This window comes from Vanellus vanellus (genome assembly GCF_965231255.1).
Source record: "Vanellus vanellus genome assembly, chromosome: 2".
In the NCBI taxonomy this organism is placed as follows: Eukaryota; Metazoa; Chordata; class Aves; order Charadriiformes; family Charadriidae; genus Vanellus; species Vanellus vanellus.
Genome location: NC_138906.1, coordinates 32,825,462 through 32,846,198, shown reverse-complemented (window position 1 = coordinate 32,846,198; position 20,737 = coordinate 32,825,462). Strand labels below are relative to the sequence as shown.

Sequence of the window (20,737 nt, the reverse complement as noted above, 5' to 3'; positions counted from 1 at the left end):
AAAGTTATTCAGTCATTGTTTTTAAGATCTTATTTGGAAAAATTCAAAAGTGGAAGAAGACTTGACTTGCCTTACGCTGTCATTTGAACTGTAAAAGGATTCTACTAACCTTAATATAGTTTTTTTTTGAGAAGTGGAAAGGGTGATGAAAGAATATGCTGGTACTGGTGGATTAGGTATGCTTCTAGTGAAGTCTCTCAGGTTCCAGGATGTTTATAGCAACAGTTACTGCTATAAATAGAATCAGCTGTGCCGTGTTAAGGGAAAGACACACTGCCATTTTTTACTTTAAAGATTTCTATCCTACTAGGCCATGGTAAAAGTCCTGAAATTTTGCATTCATCATTATAGCAACCTCCATAACTTAGTATTTTCAGTGGATTTTTGTAGATGTGAGCATGTTATGCAATAGTATTCAAAACAAACACAATAGAATATCTTGAATAAAATATTTTTTATAATACAATTTGCTTGACTTGAGTCATGGACTGGCTCCTCTCTTGGTCCAAATTGTTGGTTAAATATCCAAATAAATTGCATAGATCACTAATTGATGGCTAGACACCACCACCACCCTTGTGCATATTAGAAATGCATTTAAGATTATTTACTGTCTTGGAAATATTAGGAATAAACCCCAAGTTAATACAGCTTAACTCTGAAAGCTTTGTACTCATTTATAACAAGTTCTTTATCTCATTTGGCATAGTTCTTGGTATTCTTGTAGGTAGGAAGCACTCTTACTGTGTATGTATTCAGAATTCATAGAATTTTTTTTACCCTTCACTCAGTTAAGTTATATGCATTTGTAGTATAAGCTGCATTTTTCCTAGTTTATTTGATGGGGTTTTTGATTTGTTGGGTAGTACGTTTCCTTCATGAAGTCATCGTGTATATCTTTTTTCTGTACACTCAGTGACTAAGCTTGTTTAGTAAGTATGAGTCACTTGGTTTCCATCCTTTTCACATGATGCCTTCATAATTACATCTTTGATCATTCATTGTAGTATATTTATCCAACAGTCCATCATCAATGTTTTAAGGTAAAAATCAGTTTAGATCTGTAGTACTTTTCATTCCTTTCTCAAGACTATTCCGTTTGAATAAAGGTCTGTCTTCCCTATGATTCAGATTAACTGAAAGCAATCCCTAAATTAAAACATGGTGATTCTTTCTAAGACAAAGAGGTAAGCTTATAAGGCTGGACAGACAAGTTTTAAAACACAGATACCTGTGTACAGATATCCATCACAAAAAAACTGTTAATTAGTGGTAGCACACCAAAGAGCAAACATCTATCCTGGGGAATAACATTGGAGAAAAAATGATGTAAGCAGGGGAAAATATAAATGAAGATCAGATTGATGGGATAAAACTGTGGAAAACTGATTACAGGATAATTCTAGGATTAAAGATATTTCTGAGGGACTAGAAAAAAGATGCCTGAGAATTTGTATATTCTTTTGTTTGTTTGTTTTATTAGCTGAATAGGGAATTCCAGAAAGTGATAACGGAGAAAGAAATAAAGCTTAAGAGAGCAAATGGGCTTTGACTTCTAAGCCTGTAGATGGCAACTAACCCAAATGTATTAAACTACTTAAATTACATAGTTAAGCAGATATTGTTTGGTATGATTAGAGAGCTCTATAAATTTCCTTTAGGGAACTACTTATCTTAATGATATTACCTTGCCAGGTAACTTTCCATTAGAAATGCATTTAATGAAAATACAGTCTTCCTTGGAGCGTCCCTCTCCAAGGAGTGTTTTTTTGACATTAAGATGTCATTGGATAAAGTCACAAATAGTCCTGGTAGTAGGGTTTAATGCTGCCTTTATCAGTGGACTATATTATAAGGTTTATTCTTGCTTGCTGTCTACTTAGAGTCCTGGAATGAGCAAAGAATTATCCTACTCCAGCTTTGATACTAAATTGGAAAGGTGAAAGATTAATTCCCTTCGAACTAAGGCAGATATAGAATTCAAGTCTACAGTATTTGTGGTGAAAGTGAAAGGATTTGAGATGTGTCAAGTAAGCATCAGCAGAACACAGCTCTCCAGGAGCGTAAACTGATTTTACGAGCTTTCCTTTCCTTTCCTTCATGTCCATGCATAGTACCTCTCTCCTGTATTCTTAAGTATTGTCTGTTATAGTCAGTATTGTCCATAAAGTCTCTTAAGAAATTAATGAGATAAAGCAGTTAATTAACAGGAGAAAATGTTATTATGCTGACAAAATAAAGACTTGATACAGTGATGCTGTAAAAGACCTGTTTAATTGTACCAAACTTGGACACAGCATTGGCTTTGATGGAAACAGAATTTTTTAAATTTTGATCTCCACAGCTAGAAGATTTATGGAAGTAGTACTTGAAACATACTTGTTTCTTAAAGCAATAAGCATAAAATATACTTCCCAGAATACGTTCGCAATGGCCATTGTTAAGATAAATGAGCATATATTAACCTTAGTTAATGTATGAATGTATAATATAAATACTGAGTTGCTTTGCTGTAGTAATGGAAATAGGAAAACTCCAAATCTTCCTAATATACAATGAAGACATACTTTTAGCATCTCATCAGTCCTTTATTTCATTAAACTTCCAAGTTCCCAGGCATTAGGAGAACAATGTTATCCCAAAAGTTAGATCTTGAACTGGAATTAAGACTTTTCATTTTTACTGCTCAGTCTGTAGCTTTTTTTCTTTGAGTTTTATTTTTTAATTCTGTCATTTAGCAGTACGCTTTTTCAGTTGCCTTATAAGGTAGCAGAATGTGTAAATACCACAGTGGAAACAATCTCTGCATCAGACCATGCCTTTGTAATTAAGCAGTGGCTAGGAGGCTGTGACTCCTAGGTAGATGTCTGCTTAGCAGCTCATTCCTATGGACAATACAGCTGTTATTTTTTTGGTTACCAACTTCAAACTTATTATGGTATTATTGTTTCCATAAGCTCAACACCTGTAATACTGTATGTGCTCAAAGATTGTATCCAAAATGGAATTATGGCAAGATTCTCTCTGTTGCAATGTCAACACTTTCAACATACACAAAATTTAAAACCCTCTACAAAGGAAAATACAAATTGGAGAGACTTTATATAAGCAATAATGATTTTATCGGGAGTATTGAGTCATGAACCTTCAGGCAATTTCTTATTATGTAAACTGAAGCACAATGTTAACAAATATGACGTTGTGGAAGCTCCATCCCTGGAGATGTTTAAGGCCAGGCTGGATGGGGCCTTGAGCAACCTGGTCTAGTGGGAGGTGTTCCTGCCGATGGCAGGCGGGTTGGAATTGATGATCTTCAAGGTCCCTTCCAACCTAAACCATTCTATGATTCTATGAAATATCGTGTAATACCCCAAGCGGCCAAATCTGCTTTTGCTGTCCAAAGATGTATAGAATGTAGAGGAAACTTTTTCCCTTCTGCAGGCTGTATGTATATGGCCATATATATCGGGCATGACAAAATAACAGTATACGCTAACAGTACTAGAGTGCTTGATAGAGTTTTTGATGGTTTTGATTGACATTTTTGATTGAAAAAAAAATTTGATAGAGTTATCAAGGCTTGTTTCTCTGAATCCCAGAGAGAACAGGCTCTAGTGGACACTTTTTCAGCTGCTCTTCACTACTATACCAAGCATGTGACCACGAAGAACAAAAGTTTAGGAATCATATTTAGAACAGGCAAAGGGCAAAACAGCTGATTACTAGTACATATCCTCAGAAAGTGCAGGAACCTTCATCATTTGTAGTTCAAGATCCAAAGCAATGTGTACTTGTGCTGCTAGTCCTTTTATGGTCTAGGTAGTTTTATGGTCTAGGTAAGTATTTGACTTTAAAGCCTTTGCTCCCAAGATAAACTATAATAGAGAATCATGATTGCAAAAGTGCAGATTTTGTTTTTAAATAATGTTTCTTTGTAGTAGGTAAATACATCTTGAAGTGGACAATAGATGTGTCTTAGTAGATCAGAAACCCATAAGGCAAATAAAACAAAATTGAGTTGGATTTTTAGTTTTAAAAATAATCCCTTGATTCAAGACTTTTATTCCCTCATTCATAAGATAATAAATTATTGTATGTTAAAAAAATTGCCTAAGGTAAAAGTCAGAAGAACTGTTACCTCCGATGTTGAGAGCTAAAATTTCATCTCTGAAATACAGTTTCAGTACATAGAATGTCAAGAACTGTCTCTGTATAAACATTTAAAACTTTGTATGAGGAAGAGTAAAATGAATGTGATACCTTGGAAGCGAGAAACATGATAAAGAAAAATGGAAAAAAAATAATAACCGTTAAATATTCCTGCTTCAAGACAAGTACAAAACCATTTCAAGAATTGTTCATGCTGCATGGAAGAACAAGACGTAGCTTTGAAATTATGTCTCGCAATTAAACAGCGGTGGCTTTAAGGCAGCTTGCTCATAAAAAAATGGGGGAAGAGGGGAAGACAAGCAAACTGCAGAAAAAAAACAAACAAACAAACAAAAAACCAGCCCCCCAACTGCAGAGGGCAACTTATACCACCTGAGGAGCTTCCCCCAAGTTCTATAAAAAACAGGCAGGCAATCAAAAGAAGCCATGGTACATTGGTAAAATATCTTGCCAATTTTGACTCACCCTCATGGTGAACAGGTGAAATGTGTTAGCTTAAAGTACTTCACAGCTTCCCTTTGCACAGTTATTATATTTCATATGATGTGTGATAATTTAAGTGGTCATGTAAATTCAAACCCACAAGTTTTTAACATCTTTGTATGCCTTGGTATTGTGTCACCCTTTTGGCAATTTTATATTTGGGATATATGTGGAAATATGAGAAACTTGTGCACTACTTTTTAGTAAGTATCTGTTGAAGGAATAGACGGGGGAACTAAAGTTTGCCAGTAGAAAAGAGATCAGGCAGAAGAATAATGCGTTAGGTAGCAACAAAGTATCTTAGGCATATCTGTAGTTGCTTGGAAAGGTTACACGGTAAAACTTTCTTAATTTTACTGTTAGCATTTTTTTTTCTTATTTTCTGGACTTCTATTAAATATTAATAAGTATCTGGTTCCATGTTAGTTGGAATGTTTCAAAATATTTCTAATTTCTGACATAGTGTATGCTAAATATGAACAATCCTGTGCCATTTTTACTTCCCTTCTTTGAGCTACTTGTTTTTATAATAACTGCAAAAATTATTTACTTTTTTTCATAGACCTCTGTGTTTAAGTACATAGGTATGTAAGAATATACAGTATGTTCATATTTTCTATTCAATAATTTTGGAAGCCATAATTAAAGTTTAGGTTAAATAGGTAATGAGTTCAAAGTATACATATTAAAAATTTTAAAGAGTAATTTTGGGAAAAATAGAAACAATTGAACTACTGCATTTTTTAAATATAGATTTCAAAACCAGTACAAATATTTTCAAACTTATAAAGCCATTTCCCTATTTCTGCTTAAAATAGGAAATAATAGATGATAAATTTAAAACCAAACTGATTTGATTCTTCACTGTTAGAAAGTTAGTGTGTAGAGTTAGTGTTTGGGGTGAAATATATTGTCCATAGCATTACTTCCTTAATTTAATAGAGAATGGTTTCATCATCATTCTAACTGAAAAGGTTATGAGTTGGCAGCCTGTATCAGATATTGTGACCAGCTATAAATAAGCAGGAAATGAGAAAAGGGAAAGAAGGAGCCACAAAGTTACTTGCTGAAGGTTTGTATTAGTTTTCGGGCTCAAGCGGGGTGATGGGATCTGAGGACTGGAGAGGTCTCCTGAGGCGTCTCCGCTTTCCCAGTCTCAGGGCAAGCTGATTCTGAAATATGGCATATTAACTATGTGCACAAATACTGTGCTTTGAAGCTGAGTATTAGAATGACTTGCAACATTGTGGTTTTCTCACCTCATGAGCTTAGGATGAGGGAACACTGCCTCTGCACCCTGAGGGCACTGCCGGGCCTGACTGTCCCTGCCTGGCCTGCCCCAGGGCTCCCTGCGAAGGCCCAGGACCCCATGCCAGCCCCGTGGGGCCGGCCGGCCCTGCCGTGGAAACACCACGGCAGGGTTGATCTGCAGCTCCCCGGAGTCGGGCCAACCCATGAGCCGACAGCCTCAGGCTTGCCCTGTGAGAAACATGCTCACTGTATTGAATTTTAGTCTGGGGCAAATTCGGTGGAGCAAAGAATATTTATTACAGCGCTGGGAGTTACACAGGGGATTTCCCCTCCTGTGGCTCATTTTTTCCCTCACAAACACTTGTTTTTATTTTGTATTCCTTATACTTATTCATGTTTCTTCTTGGAACATAATTTGCATAATCAATGAGATTTCGAACACAACCCACCCTCAATTACATAGTCAATGAGTTCTTGGAACGCAACCCACCCCTGAGCACGCCCCCTCCCTTCTAGCAGCGCAGGCGCTGTGCTTCCTCAGGGCTCTTCCTGGTAGTCATTGGAGGGAGGCTCCAAGTCTTTATCACCGTGTCCTTCTTGTGGCTTTTTCATTCTCTACACTCCTCTGGTTATCTTAGCTAACTACACCACCCTTTTTTCTGCAAGTTTCAGTACTTCCAACTGTTGCTTTCATCTGACATCCTATCTAACATTATCCCTTTTTCAAACACATAGGAAGCACACACCCATCTTAGCTGAAGCCATAGCGAGCACACATTCATTTTAGCTGAAGCAAAATTTTTTGCCAAATTACTTATTACAGCCCCATCCCCAGGGAGGTGCCTGATGCCCGGCCCTGGGGCTAACCCCCCAGGCTGTGGCGGTGTGACAGGCCCTGGCTGCCAGGCCTGGCCGAGCTGCCCCGGGGGAGCCGCAAGGTCCGGGCCCTAGGGACCCCCCAGGCCCTGCAGTGCCCTGACACCCTGAACCTTGCTCTCAGAGATTTGCCCTGAGGATCTTTCAAACTGTTTCAGCCTTAATTTTCTGAATGTCGGGAGACAAAGGAGTCCAAAAGAAGGCGAGTTAAGTTAGCTGTAGTAATTTTAAAATGTAAAAGATGGTCAGTTTTTTTTTCTTCTCAAAATGTTTTGAAGTATGCACAGAAATTTCCTGCAATTCCTCTCAAGTCCCAGAGTACATTTTTGTCCTTTACTTATTTCTTCCTTTCAGAGCTTATCCCACTAGCAGACAAAAATTAAGCTTCCCTCTACTCCTCTCCAAATCCTTGTTGTTTGCCGTGTACTTTCATTTGAACATCTGCTGTAGTCAAATGGGATTTGGTGGATATTTTTTATTAATGTGGACTAAAGATTTGCTGGCACATGCAGTTAATGTTGCTTTTTTCACGAAGTCGTCCTTGATTGTATGCATAAGTATCACTTAGTAAGTAGCAATGGGCAAAATGGATCATTCTTCCTCCTTGCGATGCCGGGCCTCAGCAGGGAGGAAGGGTGGAAGAGGCAGCTCCTGCATCGGGTGTCAGGAGGAAGAAATTGTCCTCTGCAGCAGGAGCTGCTCTTCCCACCTCCTTCACCTGCCTCTTCCTCCTCCTCCATTCCCCATTGCAGAAGTCACTTGCCACCCTATTTATTTAGGCAGCATCCAATTCTGCCTGCGCTTCTAAAGTTTTTTCCTAATTGTTTGTCACAGAATTCAATGGGAATGTGATTTGCTGGAGGGTGTAGTCACTCAAATTCTCCATCGTAAGGAGCATTACCCAAACCCTTGGTAGCAACTCACGAGGGGAGGTCTCCTTTAGGCCACTGGACAACGATCACCTTCCTAGCCTGGCCAGTCTTTTCAGGGCTGCAATAGGTTTTAAATTATAATTGCAAGGAAACCAAAATTGAGTGTTTATCCCACTTAAGGTTTTAAATGTTTGTTTCTGTTGTGAAATTTGCATCAAAAGACCACTTAAGAGTCACAAACCAAAACCAAGGTGTGACCTATGTTAAAAGAGCTTTGCCAGCGAGCCTGCAGCCATATGTATGGGAAACATAGGATATGTAAGCTACTGCTTTCTGTTCATTCAGTGTCAACCATCAGGCATCTCTTACCAACATAGACGTGCTGCGAGATTGAGTCATGCTAGGTAAACTATATTTTTACTGGAACAACCTTTTTTGTTGCATACAGGTTTGTTTGACATACTGGTATTTCTAGACCAGTAAAGCTTTAGATTAAGCATAGCTATAGCTTGAGCAAAAGCATTATCCAGTTCTCTGAATAAAATAAACTGTGCAAAAGGAAAAAAACCTATGTGTATAAATTTATATATATACACACACATTTTTGTATGGTTGCATTCATAAAAGAAAGAAAGGTCCATAGAAGAATAAGCACCCATATAAAATTTGTCATGTCAACTAATTGCTGGGTTTTTTCCCATGTTTCTCATTGGCTTGTCTATCAAGCAGGGCTTTCAAGCTTAAGCTAGGCTTTGTTGACATGCAGAAAATTGTGTATTGAATTTTTCTCTCAGTCATAGTAAGATGTGTAGAAAATCTCTCTGAAGCTTCAATATATAAATTCTGAATTTGACCATGGTAGGACTTTGGATGCCTGTCATATTTTTCATAGTGTATAAAGATTACAAAAGGGAGACAGAGGTAGAAAGTGGCTATTACTCTACTTTTTAGTGTAGGTGTTAAAATTAGTTATGGTCCAATAAATATGTGGCTTATTATGAATTTCTGTTGAGATTGAAAAAACATACCTGTATTTATAAGGGAATTACTCATAACCCGCTCATTGTTTCTAGTGCTTGTTTCCCTGTAAATTATAAAACAGTTTTGTGTATAAAGCATGTGATTTATGCTGGGTCTTATATAAGTTGTTTTAAGTCTGTCCTTCCCCCCGCCCTCCCCCCCCCCTTTTTTTTTTCTTTAAGAAAAATTCCCTTTAAAGGATTTTTCTGGGAGGATGAGGAGAAAATGTAGATAAAGGGTATGATCTGGGCAAGCTTTCCTTCTGTTTTGTGTTTTCTGATTATGGGAGAAATGGTAAACTAAATTCCAGTCTCAACTGAGTGCTCAGTCTTCCTCATCTAAAGTTGAGTCATTTTAAAAAATGAATCATAATTTTTAATGTGGGCTAAATCTTAAACAGTGTTGGAGTTAGTATGTAAATTTGTCTTCAGTTATAAAAAGTATCTTTGTTAGGACTGAAAGACAGTTAAGGAAAAATCAGACACTTTGACACTTTTACTGTTACATTTGCAGGTTTCTTATTTTTAGTGTCATTATTTTAATTGTTTTGCCTTTATTCTGAAAAAATGCAACATTAGCCCAAGTCTCATCTATCTATCTATTGTTTTGGAGTTTTTATTTTAAAATAGATTTTCTGCAGCACTGTGAGGAATTCAGCTACTTTTCTCCCACGTACTACTGATAGCTTTTCAGTTAGCAGTCTTTCACACCATACCTAGCCTGTTTGTTCTGCCCCAAACTCACTGGAGCGTGAAGTGAGGTCTCACCTCATCCAAGGAAAGCTCTGATTCCTGGGCCACAGTTTCCCTTTTTCTCCTTCCACCCTCTTGGCTAAATGAACACTGCTGCATTCTATCCAAATTGCTGCACAAGATGGGTTGAATGATAAGAGCTTAAATCCATTCAGGCAGAGGAGAGAATTGAAGGTCTTGCATATTTTGAGTGAAAATACAAAGCACTGGGCTGGTGGGTAATAAATATAATAAAATTGTGAGAACCAAAAAAGAGACATGTTTCATGAAACAAACTTTAAATATAAAGCTATGTGAAATTCATACTGAGCCAGCTATAGCTTTGCAGATAAGATGGGATTTAAGCACTGCGGTGACAGGCTACGTGCTATATCTACGCATACTTAGAAACTGTCTCTCAAGGAGAGACAGAGTTTGACAAAGGAGGAATTTTTCCTTCATTTAAAAAACATGAGAGTAATCCAATGGAGTTTAAGACCATATTTGTATTTTAACATGATTGGTGCTTATGAATTTACCGAGACTGATCACAAAGCAGTAAGTTGCTAAGTTATGCATAACAGCTGTACTTGGTAACAGTGAGAACACAGGTTCTGTTTTGACGCTTGTGTTTACACCGCCATTTTCCAGTAAGTATGTAGATGATTTGGATCAGACTAAATAAACTGTAATGGAACCCATAGCATTATTATTTCCTAGTTAGAAACTTAGGAAAAAAAGTTAGAAAAGGCTGTCTAGTTACTTCTGTGTATATTTTCTGGAAGTTTTTGTCTATTTTTGATGGAAAGCATGTACTTGACTTTTTTTTTTTTTAATTTAATTAGAATTGAGAACATTATATTGGAGTTTCTCATTTTTATTGGCATAGAGCTTTCCAAGACAATTCCTCTTGGTTTCTTCTCCCCCCCCCCCCTTTTTTTTTAATGTGATCCTGGAATAAGAGTGAAACTTGAAAATTATCCTATTCTTCTTATCCCTTTAGGTCAACTTATTAAACATGGAACATATTCCTTAATACTAGTTTGCCTACTAGAGGCTGAGAAAGGAGAATGAACTTTTCTGAGAAATGTCAGCACTGTTGAAGAGTATGAATGCAGAAGATTGTCAGTTGGCGTTTGACTTAAAATATAGACATGTCATTTCAAGCATTTTAGAAGATCTCTATTCATGTTAGTTTGGATACTGTCACATGAACTGAAAAAATGATTGAATGACTGTGAACAAAAGATTGTGAAAAATGGTTCTGCCTTGGCTGTGAAATGTATGTCATGGTTCTCATAATAAATACAACTTCTGTCCAAAATGTGGAAATCTTTTGAAGAGTTTTGCTGGGACGACCCAAGCAGAATGTACATCTGCAGGCCATTTTTTCTTTATGGCTATTTTGAGCATGGAATTAGCAATGCGATTAGCAATGCGATTTGGATGTGACTGCTTTGAGCTCACGCACGAAAAAGGTGAACAGTTGTGTTGTTACTGGAGTAGAGGATATTTTCTATCTTAATGATACTTGACTAAGAATAGTATGAGCAAAATATTTAATTTATTTTTAACAAGTAACACAGGTTTTTGTTTTTAATTACAGTTTCATAGGTATAGTACATATTTAAAGATGAATAGACTTTATCTGGCAAAACAGTAAATGAAAAAAGCATGGTCATTACTAGGAGAAAACCTCTAGACACTCTTAAAACTGCTAGAAAGTGGGCCATTTCTATTTTTGCATTTATTTATTTTTTATTTTCTTTGGATAATAAAATGTGTGTGAGGAGACCTTGCTGTCTTTCTGTGTTTAACATCTTTCCTCTAAAGTTCAGAAAAATCCTTTTTTTAGGATGAGGTTCAGTCACCTCTGTCATCTCAGTCTACATCTGTTCATCTCACACTGCCGCTTTCATAGTTACTGACTTCATTATCATAAGATGCAATGATTTTTATATACAACCTTGTATATGACTACTGAAAAATGTTGAAATAATAGAGACCAAGTAAAAAAGAAATTTTTGTCAGTCATCAATTTATGTACTTGTCCTAATCAGTAGATATCTTGTCCATCAACTTCTAATTACAATTCTTAAAATTTATTTCTTAACATATTGATTTATTCATTTTGTTTTTTTGTCTTTTTTCACATAAAGTTGTAGTTATTTGCTGTATTTGAAATGACACAGCAATAAGACTATATTATCAATATTTGCTGTGACTGCCCATGAGACCAGCTAAACCCCCTTACTTACAGTTGGCAGTAATGTTGAAATACATCTGATTAGTGAAAATAAACTTTTATTAAGGCCACACATAGTCTCAGGTGTTTTCATTTACGAGGAAAACGACAAGCATTAGGAAAAGCCATTCTTATAGTCAAAACTGGGCTGGGGGAGGACAGGGACAACTCTTCCAGCACCTCTTAAAACTGAATTTTACTGGTGTGTCCTGTTCATAGCTGTTATGAACTGTTACTAAGCTATTTTTCAAGCCCTTTGCTGCTACGTTTTCTCCTTCCAGGCCACATAATTTATTAAAAGTACTTTTTAGAGTCAGGTTTAAGGTGCTGAATTTGTTTAACTTTTAAGAACTATTACAATGCTATATTTTGTTGATATAATTAAAAAATCAGTAAGACTAGGTCCTAATGTTTGTCATTTTAAGTGTCTAACTAATTGCTCATGTGATAGTCCTCGTCTTGTTGCACTCTTTGCTTCTCTCCTTTCCTTCCAGGTTTTGTTGTAGAAATAAATGGGCAGCCATTAAGTTTACCTGTTTTCTTCTGTAATACATCTGCTACTCATTACTGGTTCATGGCTTACTTCAGTGTTGTGGCCATCATGCACATTTGACTATTATGCACTCCACAACAGCATTTTAAAGAAAAAATTGAGTTGCATTTATTTTTGTGGTATAGCTGAGATATTTAAGGTGGAAAAGATGGTTATGTGCACGACATATTCTAAGTGAATGTGAGTTTAAGGGTTTTATGTAGTCGCTACTTACTGAAATAACTGTTTTGTAGTTCTGTACATAGACAATTAAAAACAAATTGGAAAGGTTAGACCTACGTGCTTCTGAACTGTAGGGATTTTGAACAATTCTGTTAGACAAAAGTTGTCCAAAGTTACCGTAGCTGACAGTGGTCAGAATATCTTAAAAGTCTGCAAAAATTGAGGTTTTGATAGCAACATTTGTTTTCTGTGGCGTGACTGCAGAAAAATATTTTTTTTTTTCTTCAAATTTCTCCTTTATCTTGATATTGTCTGGCTCCTCTGACAGTTCCTCTACTCACTGGCAACTGTGCCAGGGGAGATTTAGTAGCACTGTTGGGAATATCTTTGTTCCATAGATGACTCGGGTTTCAAGGACAAGAAAAGCGAGTTGAAATACTCCTTGCAAACAACTCCTTCAGAAATATGCTACTTAACAATAGTTAAGGATTGGGTAAAAGAGTGTTTGTTTCTGAGCATTTTGTGTTTACGTGCTGATTTTTACAGTATTTGGTGAGAGGGTATAGTATGTTCTCATTTTCTTTGTGCTCGCAGCTAGAGAAAATTACTGATATGCATTGAGAAAAGCTATTAGCAGTTTGATTGTTGTTTCTTGAATTACAGTTCATATTATTTAAAACAGTTTCCTGCATTTTCATTTTCTCTCTCTTTATTCCTCATCCAGATTCCACGAAGAAAATTAAGGATGTCTTAGAAGAATTCCATGGCAGTGGTGTGTTAGCAAAATATAATCCTGAAGGGGTAATTCTTCTTCTTTCTTCAATGGTCAGAAATGGTGGGGAGAAATTTTACAAATGTTGAAGCAAATCTAAGCATTTGAAATAGAAGGTTATTTATAAATCAGCTCTTTGGGGTATTTGAAACTCTTTGGAAAACAAAAATATGAAGACTTTTAAGAACTAGAAGTATATAAGCATCATATTAGAAAGACCTGCTTAATAATTTACATAAACCCACATTTTCTTTTCTAAGATTTTAAGAAACAGACACCAAAAAAAACCCTTATGGTAGGGTTAACATGCTTCCCAATTCTTTTTAGAGATAGGAAATATTAAGCACAATTTCTGTTCAATTAAGATTTCTTTTTAAATTATGTTTCTCTTGTGTTGTTTCTGGTGGTGAGATCCCCATTATTAAAGGAGACTTTTTTCTGATTTTATGGAACAAAGAATTCAGCTGAAAAAAAAAAGTGCGTGTGTGTGATTGTATTGGTACTACAGATTCGCTATTAGACAAAATATTCTGGTTTGGCTGGTAGAAAAAGCCAGATTGTTTTCTTTTGTTATCCTCAATAGCAATTTGTATCTCCTTAGCACATCCTAATAATATGATTCTAAATGTAGCTAAATAAAAACCTGTTTCAGTAATGTTTCTAACTGTGCTTGCATTATGTGGAATTCAGGATAGAAGAATGTGCTAACCATTATGCAAATTACTTGATCTTACATTTCAGGATATAAAAGACAAGAATTATTGTCAAGTAAGGTAGTTACAACTCATTAAGTATTGAAAAATGATTTGACATTTTGAACTTTGCAGAGCATAATGTTGGTCATTTTAGGGAGTTTCTGAGGAAAATATTTCATAATTCAGTAAAATATTTTAAGTTGATCTTGTAAACGAATATCTTAAATCTCCATTATTTTAGTTAAATAGAATCACAGTTTGTAAAGGGATAGGAATGCTGTGATCGTCTAATTTGTTCTCCAATCTAACACAGGCTGTGAGACCTCCCTTAACTGATATTTTTTAGAATGTAAACAAGATTTTGGTTTGTTTTTTTTTTTTTTAGAAAAGTGTGAACTGTTGATTTACAAACTCAGTGCTTGCTCTTTTTTCTTTGCTTTTAAGTTATGCAGTTTTATTTGTGCTCTTAGTGTATGTGATAAAATGCTCTTAATTTATTCTAATTTTTTCTTGAAATTCTTCACTTACTTTCAGTCATCATGCAACGTTTTCAGTTTTGTGAAGTGTAACCTTTTAAAGTACAAATTAATTTAAATAACATGTTGCCATGTAGGTAAAGTGATCAATTTATCAGTGATTGTGTATAAACAAATCATTATTTGAAGTTGTGAAATTAGTCTCTTTTAACAAAGTTATTCCTCCAAATTTGGGGCTACGTGGAGGTTGAGTCATAGCAAAAAGTGGTCAGTATGGGCACCTGGGACAACTGCTCTGACTGAAGCTGGGTGAATTGGCAGAATTTGTTTGTGCAAAGCTGGAATTAATAAACACAGTCCTGAGCTGAGTCTGTGGCTCTGTATGGCATTTCTAGAGTTCTACATTTCCCAGTGATTTGTTTGCAGAATCCTGCAACATCTCCAACATCCTACAATCCCTGTACTGAAACATCCGGGGATTACAGAGCGGCAGAGTACCCAAGCCAATGAGCAGGATGGGAGGATGGAAGGGGAAGAAGGAATGCAAGTCAGATACCCTGTGGTGGTTTCAGTGTCGTCAGCAGGGATCAAGCTATTTACTACTACTGGGTCAATGTTGGACCCAGGCTAACCCTGACAGCTTTTGGACTTTGCTTTTTAGCACTTAGACTTCAGGGAGTGCAACATAAGAAAAACGCAGCTAGCAGTGAAGCTACTTTGGATCTAGTAGGTTTTATTAGCTCAAGTTTCATGCCATAAGCTGCTGAACTGGAATGAAAGTGGCTGAAATTTCCTCTGCAGTTGAGTAAATATTCCAAGTCAGACAGAACTGCCTTTGCAGAGGTGTGTCTATATTTCTGGCATGCATTCAACCTGCTATGTGGATAAACTCTTTACAGAATGATTTGCAAGTTGATTGTATCTGGTTGGATGAGGACTCCATGAGTTGGATGTACTATTTAAGTGAAGTAATTGATTATTATCTGTAAATGAGATAGCAAACACTGACTGATCCAGCTGAAATCAGTCATAGTGCAGCTTTTTACTTCCATGTATTATAAACAGCACTTCCGTCTTTTTGTTGTGTTTTGTAGAGGATGCCATCATGTTTCCATTTTAGCTCTTTATTTCATAGATCATTATCTCATAAGTACTCCAAGTATTTTCCAAGTCTTGTCAATATTCTACCAAAAGGTGGCACCAGTTTTTTACCAATAAACATGGGGCAAAGAGCTGTGGCACATGTAGCAGTGGGATATATTTATGTATTTAAGAAAAAGCCTTAAGAACTTCCTGTTTCAAGCTTCTCCATGCTTAAAGTGTTCAGGAATTTATTCCACTCCATTGCTTCTCTATTGCATCACAAGCTGATTTAATGGGTTGTGAATAGTAAAAGAAAAACTATTGGTATTCAAAGGTTGTTACCTGAAGTCATCTGGTTTGTTTTTCCATTATCTTACATCTTGTCGAGTGAGTGGTTTTTGGGCTTAGTGGAAATGGTGTACCTGATTATCAGAAGAAATCCAGTATTGGAAGTTTATTTATGGAGCTTTTACTCTCTGCTTTCAACGTAAGAGAGATGATTAAAACTTCTAGAAAAGCTACTCAACCTCTGCCCTTCCATCTTCTTCTCCAAGTCAGTGTCAAATATGTAATTAAGAATAGATTTTATGCCAGATGTAAGACACATAGGTAGGTTAAGATCAGCCTCCTGGAAAGCTGTGATTTATAAATATTCTTTCCATCATTCAAGATTTATTTAAATTAATTAGCTTCAGCCATTTCACTTTGAGAGGGGCACTGAATAGGTTAGCAAGAATTAGGAAAGCAGATGGAGCTGAAGACATTATCTAAATGGATAGTAAGTACACATCATTGTGTGCTTGTAGTCCTAATGTCGTTATCCTTTTTGAAGGGTCTGTTAGAGTGCATCATAGTTTCTTGTTTACCTGTTTACCTACTTACCATCTAGCGCTCTTAGGGTTAATCAGTGCATGAAGAGTGAGGGTGGAAGGTGTGTGGAGGGCTGTCAGCCAGACAAGCAGTCAGGGTGCAGCTTGGGTCTGCATGTGGAGCAGCGCAGTGCTCCAGAGTTTCACAGTTCAGATGTGGGTAAAAAAGAATAAATGTGCATACACAGAAAGACCAGGAAAACAAAACTTTTCGAGGAAGGTTATGGCAATGAGTGCAGGAGACGAGGCATATTCCACGATCTGATCTGTTCAGACAGGTGAAGCCCCAGGTTTGACAGGATGTTTTCAGTCAGGTTGCAATCATCTGCTGACTCCCAAGGATTTTTGCATTTTTGGAAGTAGTGCAGGTAATTCTAAGTCTGGCACAATCGGTGTAATTTATGCAGAGAATGTAACTGTATTTATAAGTCTAAGGTAGTACTTCTCACTGGGAAGTAGTGATAGCAGTTTGTGATTAAGATAGAAAATTAATACAGCGTCTTTATTAAAAGGAGTAAAAACTAAACTAGAAACTAAAGCAGCATATAATGATGACTTGTGCAACAGTGCTTGCTAGTGTTTATAGAATTATAGAGTCATTTAGGTTGGAAAAGACTCTTAAGATCATTGAGTCCAACTGTTACCCTAACACTGCCAAGTCTACCACTAAACCATGTCCCTACGCATCACTTCTACCCGTCTTTGAAATACCTCCACGGATGGCGACTCAACCACTTCCCTGCGCAGCCTGTTCCAATGCTTGACAACCCTTTTGGTGAAGAAATTTTTCCTAATATCCAATCTAAACTGGGCAACCTGAGGCCGTTTTCTCTTCTCCTATTGGTTCCTATTTGGGAAAAGAGACCTACTCCTACCTCACTACAACCTCCTTTCAGGTGTCTGTAGAGAGTGATAAGGTCTTCCCTCAGCCTTCATTTCTCCAGAATAAACAATCTGTGTTCCCTCAGCTGCTCCTTATAAGATTTGTGCTCTAGTCCCCTCACCAGCTTCACTGCCCTTCTCTGGACACATTCCAGTGCCTCAGTGTCTTTCCTGCATCAAAGGGCCCAAAATTGAATGCAGTATTTGAGGTGGGGCCTCTCCAGTGCTGAGTACAGGGGTACAATCGCTTCCCTAGTCCTGCTGGCCACACTATTTCTGATACAGGCCAGGATGCCATTTGCCGCCTTAGCCACCTGGGCACACTGCTGGCTCATATTTAGCTGGCTGTTGGCCAACACCCCCAGGTCCTTTTCTGACAGGCAGCTTTTCAGCCACTCTTCCCCAAGCCTGTAGCGTTGCATGGGGTTGTTGTGACCCAAGTGCAGGACCTGGCACTTGGCCTTGTTGAACCTCATACCATTGGCCTTGGTCCATCAATCCAACCTGTCCAGATCCCTCTGTAGAGCATCTACACTAAACAGATCAACACTCCAGTCTAACTTCGTGTCATCTGCAAACTTACTGAGGGTGCACTCGATCCCCTTGTCCAGATCATTGGTAAAGATATTAAACAGATCTGGCCTCGGTACTGAGCCCTGGGGAACACCACTTGTGACTGGCCACCAACTGGGTTTAACTCCATTCACCACAAATCTTTGGGCCCGGCCACCCAGCCAGTTTTTTGCCCAGTGAAGAGTACGCCCATCCAAGCCATGAGCATCCAGTTTCTCCAGGACAATGCAGTGTTGAACGCTTTACTAAAGCCCAGGTGAACAATATCCACAGCCTTTTCCTTATCCACTAAGCAGGTCATCTTGTCATAGAAGGAGATCAGGTTAGTCAAGCAGGACCTGCCTTTCATAAACCCATGCTGACTGGGCTTGATCCTGATCACCTAGTTGTCATGTACGTGCTGTGTGATGGCATTCAAGATGAGCTGCTCCATAATTTTCAACAGCACTGAGGTCAGACTGACAGGCCTGTAATTCCTGGGATCCTCCTGCCTGTTGTTCCTGTAGATGGGTATCACATTTGCGAACCTCCAGTCAACTGGGATCTCCCTGGTTAGCCAGGACTGCTGATAAATGATGGAAATTGGTTTGGTGAGCACATCCACCAGCTCCCTCGGTACCCTTGGGTGGATCTTATCTGGCTTTATAGGCTTTTGTGTGTCTAAGTTGTGTAGCAGGTCACTCACCATTTCCACATGGGTTATGGGGGCTGTCTCTGTCTACCAGCTCAGCAGGCTGTGTAGCCCGAGAACAACTGCACTGCACAGACTGAGGCAAAGAAGTCATTAAGTACCTCAGCCTTTTCCTTATCCTTGGTCAGTGTGTTTCCGCCTGCGTCCAATAAAGCATGGAGATTCTCCTTAGCCCTCCTTTTGTTGTTAATGCTTTTATGGAATTTATCATTGTATTCACTTCTGATTAAGTTGTGTTGTTAGCAACTATTCTTGGCAACAAGTAAATTTTAATGTTGTTTGGTTTTTTTTTTTTTAAAGTCCACAGGGATGAAAGGCAAACTTTACTTTTTTTTGTTTTCTTCATTATCTGTCATTGCATGGTTAAAAATAAGTTGCTTGCACTCTCTAATCAAGACCAGAATGCTGACTTAAAACCACTTTCTTGACATATGTGCTTATGCAAGAAAATGGGATATTCTATTGAATGTCTTAAAGCTGTTCATCTACACCACTAACCTTGCAACAAAAATAGTTCTATTATAAAAGCAGCCTGAGTGTTAACACTGCACTAATATGTGTGTTCTTTCTTTCTTTGCATGCGTTACAGAAACAAGATATACTTAATCAAGTAAGTAATCTTAATTTGATTTTTTTTCCTTTTGTTATGCATAGGGGCAGTATCTTTTATTTTGTAGGCTTCCATTGAGATGACACATTAATAAATACTGCATGTAGCTATTCTGTCAGATAATAGACAAATATTTAACTCTGAGAGCAAAGTGCGTTCTCTTTCTCCTGGCAGACTTTTTCACTAGGTGAATTTCATTTTTGTCATTCACAGTACATAATTTTGCTAACATTAATTGAGAGGAATATGAAAAATAAGTTAAGATCAAGTAATTAACTTGTTCCATACTTGTCACAGAAATTTCTGCTTACTAGTGAGATCTCATAATGGTTTGTATTATTCTGAAATGACAATGACACATCTCATAAAAAATACTAAATACTGTTTCTATAACCATATAATACCATTTATATACAGCAGGCTTAAAACTGCAGATTTTTTAATTTGAATAAAGCTTATAGTGTGCTTTAAGCGATTGTGACTTTACAGTAATTGCAAGAGAAATGGTTAAAGAGCTGATCATCAACCCGAGGCTCTACTACTGAGAAGCTTCAGTAGCCTAAAAGCAGGTATAAAAATGCAATGAAAAAAAAAAAAAGCTAGGCAAGAAAGACTAATCAAATGAACTATTTTTTTTTAATGACCTAGTTATTCTTCCTTTGTAGCACAAAGGAGTTAAAAAGCCCCTGCTCTGCTGTTCTGGGAAGAGGCAGCCGGAACATGAGAACAATGAAAAAGTAAAGAGACTGAAAGGATTAGTTTTGTAGGAACACCTCACTTTCTGGGGTCAAAGGCCAGTTGAGCTTTTGGAGGTGTGTTACTGAGAGCAGTACTCCCTGTTCACAATAGGGCTCATTTTTCTTCAGATGATCAACATCACTTTTTTAGTAAGCTAACAGAGTGACTGCAATGGGTCCTGAAGGAGAAGATGTTCAGGTTAAAGCAGTGGATCTAGGACCAGTCTTGAGACTAATCTCACTATTTTTGCTAGTAACCTTGTCAAAAGTAGTAAATGAATACTAATAGAATCAACTCACTAAACCAAATTTGGGAATTGTTGCTAAAATGAAGAAAAATCTGAATATTATACTGGAAAAGCTTGATGACATTATGGACTATAGTAAATGGAAATGGAGTGAAATGCACTAGTGCAGAGTATGGTGTGGTGTGCCCTGGGACTAGTAACATTGTTAGATAAATTGCTGTGTGTCGTAGTTGATTACAAGATGACTGCAAAGCATCATTGTGATTTGGTCATGAAGCAGAGAAATATATTACTGGGGCATTGTAATAGTATTACTCTGGCCATGATGGTCTGAGAACAAGATAAGACTTGTAAAAAAAGGTAGTTCTTAGGCCCATTGACATGAGTGAAAAACTAGTTAAAATTTCAAGCACACAGAAATATGGATTGAAAGAACTATTTTTTATCGTTTCCCTTGGCTGCATTCTTTGATCTGGCAGCAGATACTAATTTACTGTAAAGATATATAAAGTGAAGTATTTCTACTACAGATATGAAGATTCAATTTTGTATAAAAAGGTACTGCAGAAACCACATCTTTCTGCTGTTGATCAAATGATGGGACAAAGTGAACTCAAATTTGGACTAATTTACAGATTAGTAGGATGTGGATAATTATAATGTATCTAATATGTAGGAGAAACCTGTCCCTGACATATAAGTAAATGAGGACTAAGAAAGGATATTGTATCTTTCTAG

General features: G+C 37.2%; 1 protein-coding gene across 4 annotated transcripts in view; it reads left to right on the top strand.

The window, feature by feature from the left end:
* The window catches only part of DGKB (diacylglycerol kinase beta), a gene marked incomplete at both ends in the record, with an annotated part of 333,552 nt that overhangs the window by 22,548 nt on the left and 290,267 nt on the right, over window positions 1–20,737 (top strand). For 2 of the 4 annotated variants that reach the window (XM_082479867.1, XM_082479866.1), the window contains 2 exons: window positions 13,088–13,164; window positions 18,994–19,014. In XM_082479867.1, the coding sequence (XP_082335993.1) occupies window positions 13,088–13,164; window positions 18,994–19,014 (98 nt within the window). The remainder of the gene's footprint in view (window positions 1–13,087; window positions 13,165–18,993; window positions 19,015–20,737) is intronic. The other 2 variants (XM_082479865.1, XM_082479864.1) reach the window with 1 other exon arrangement.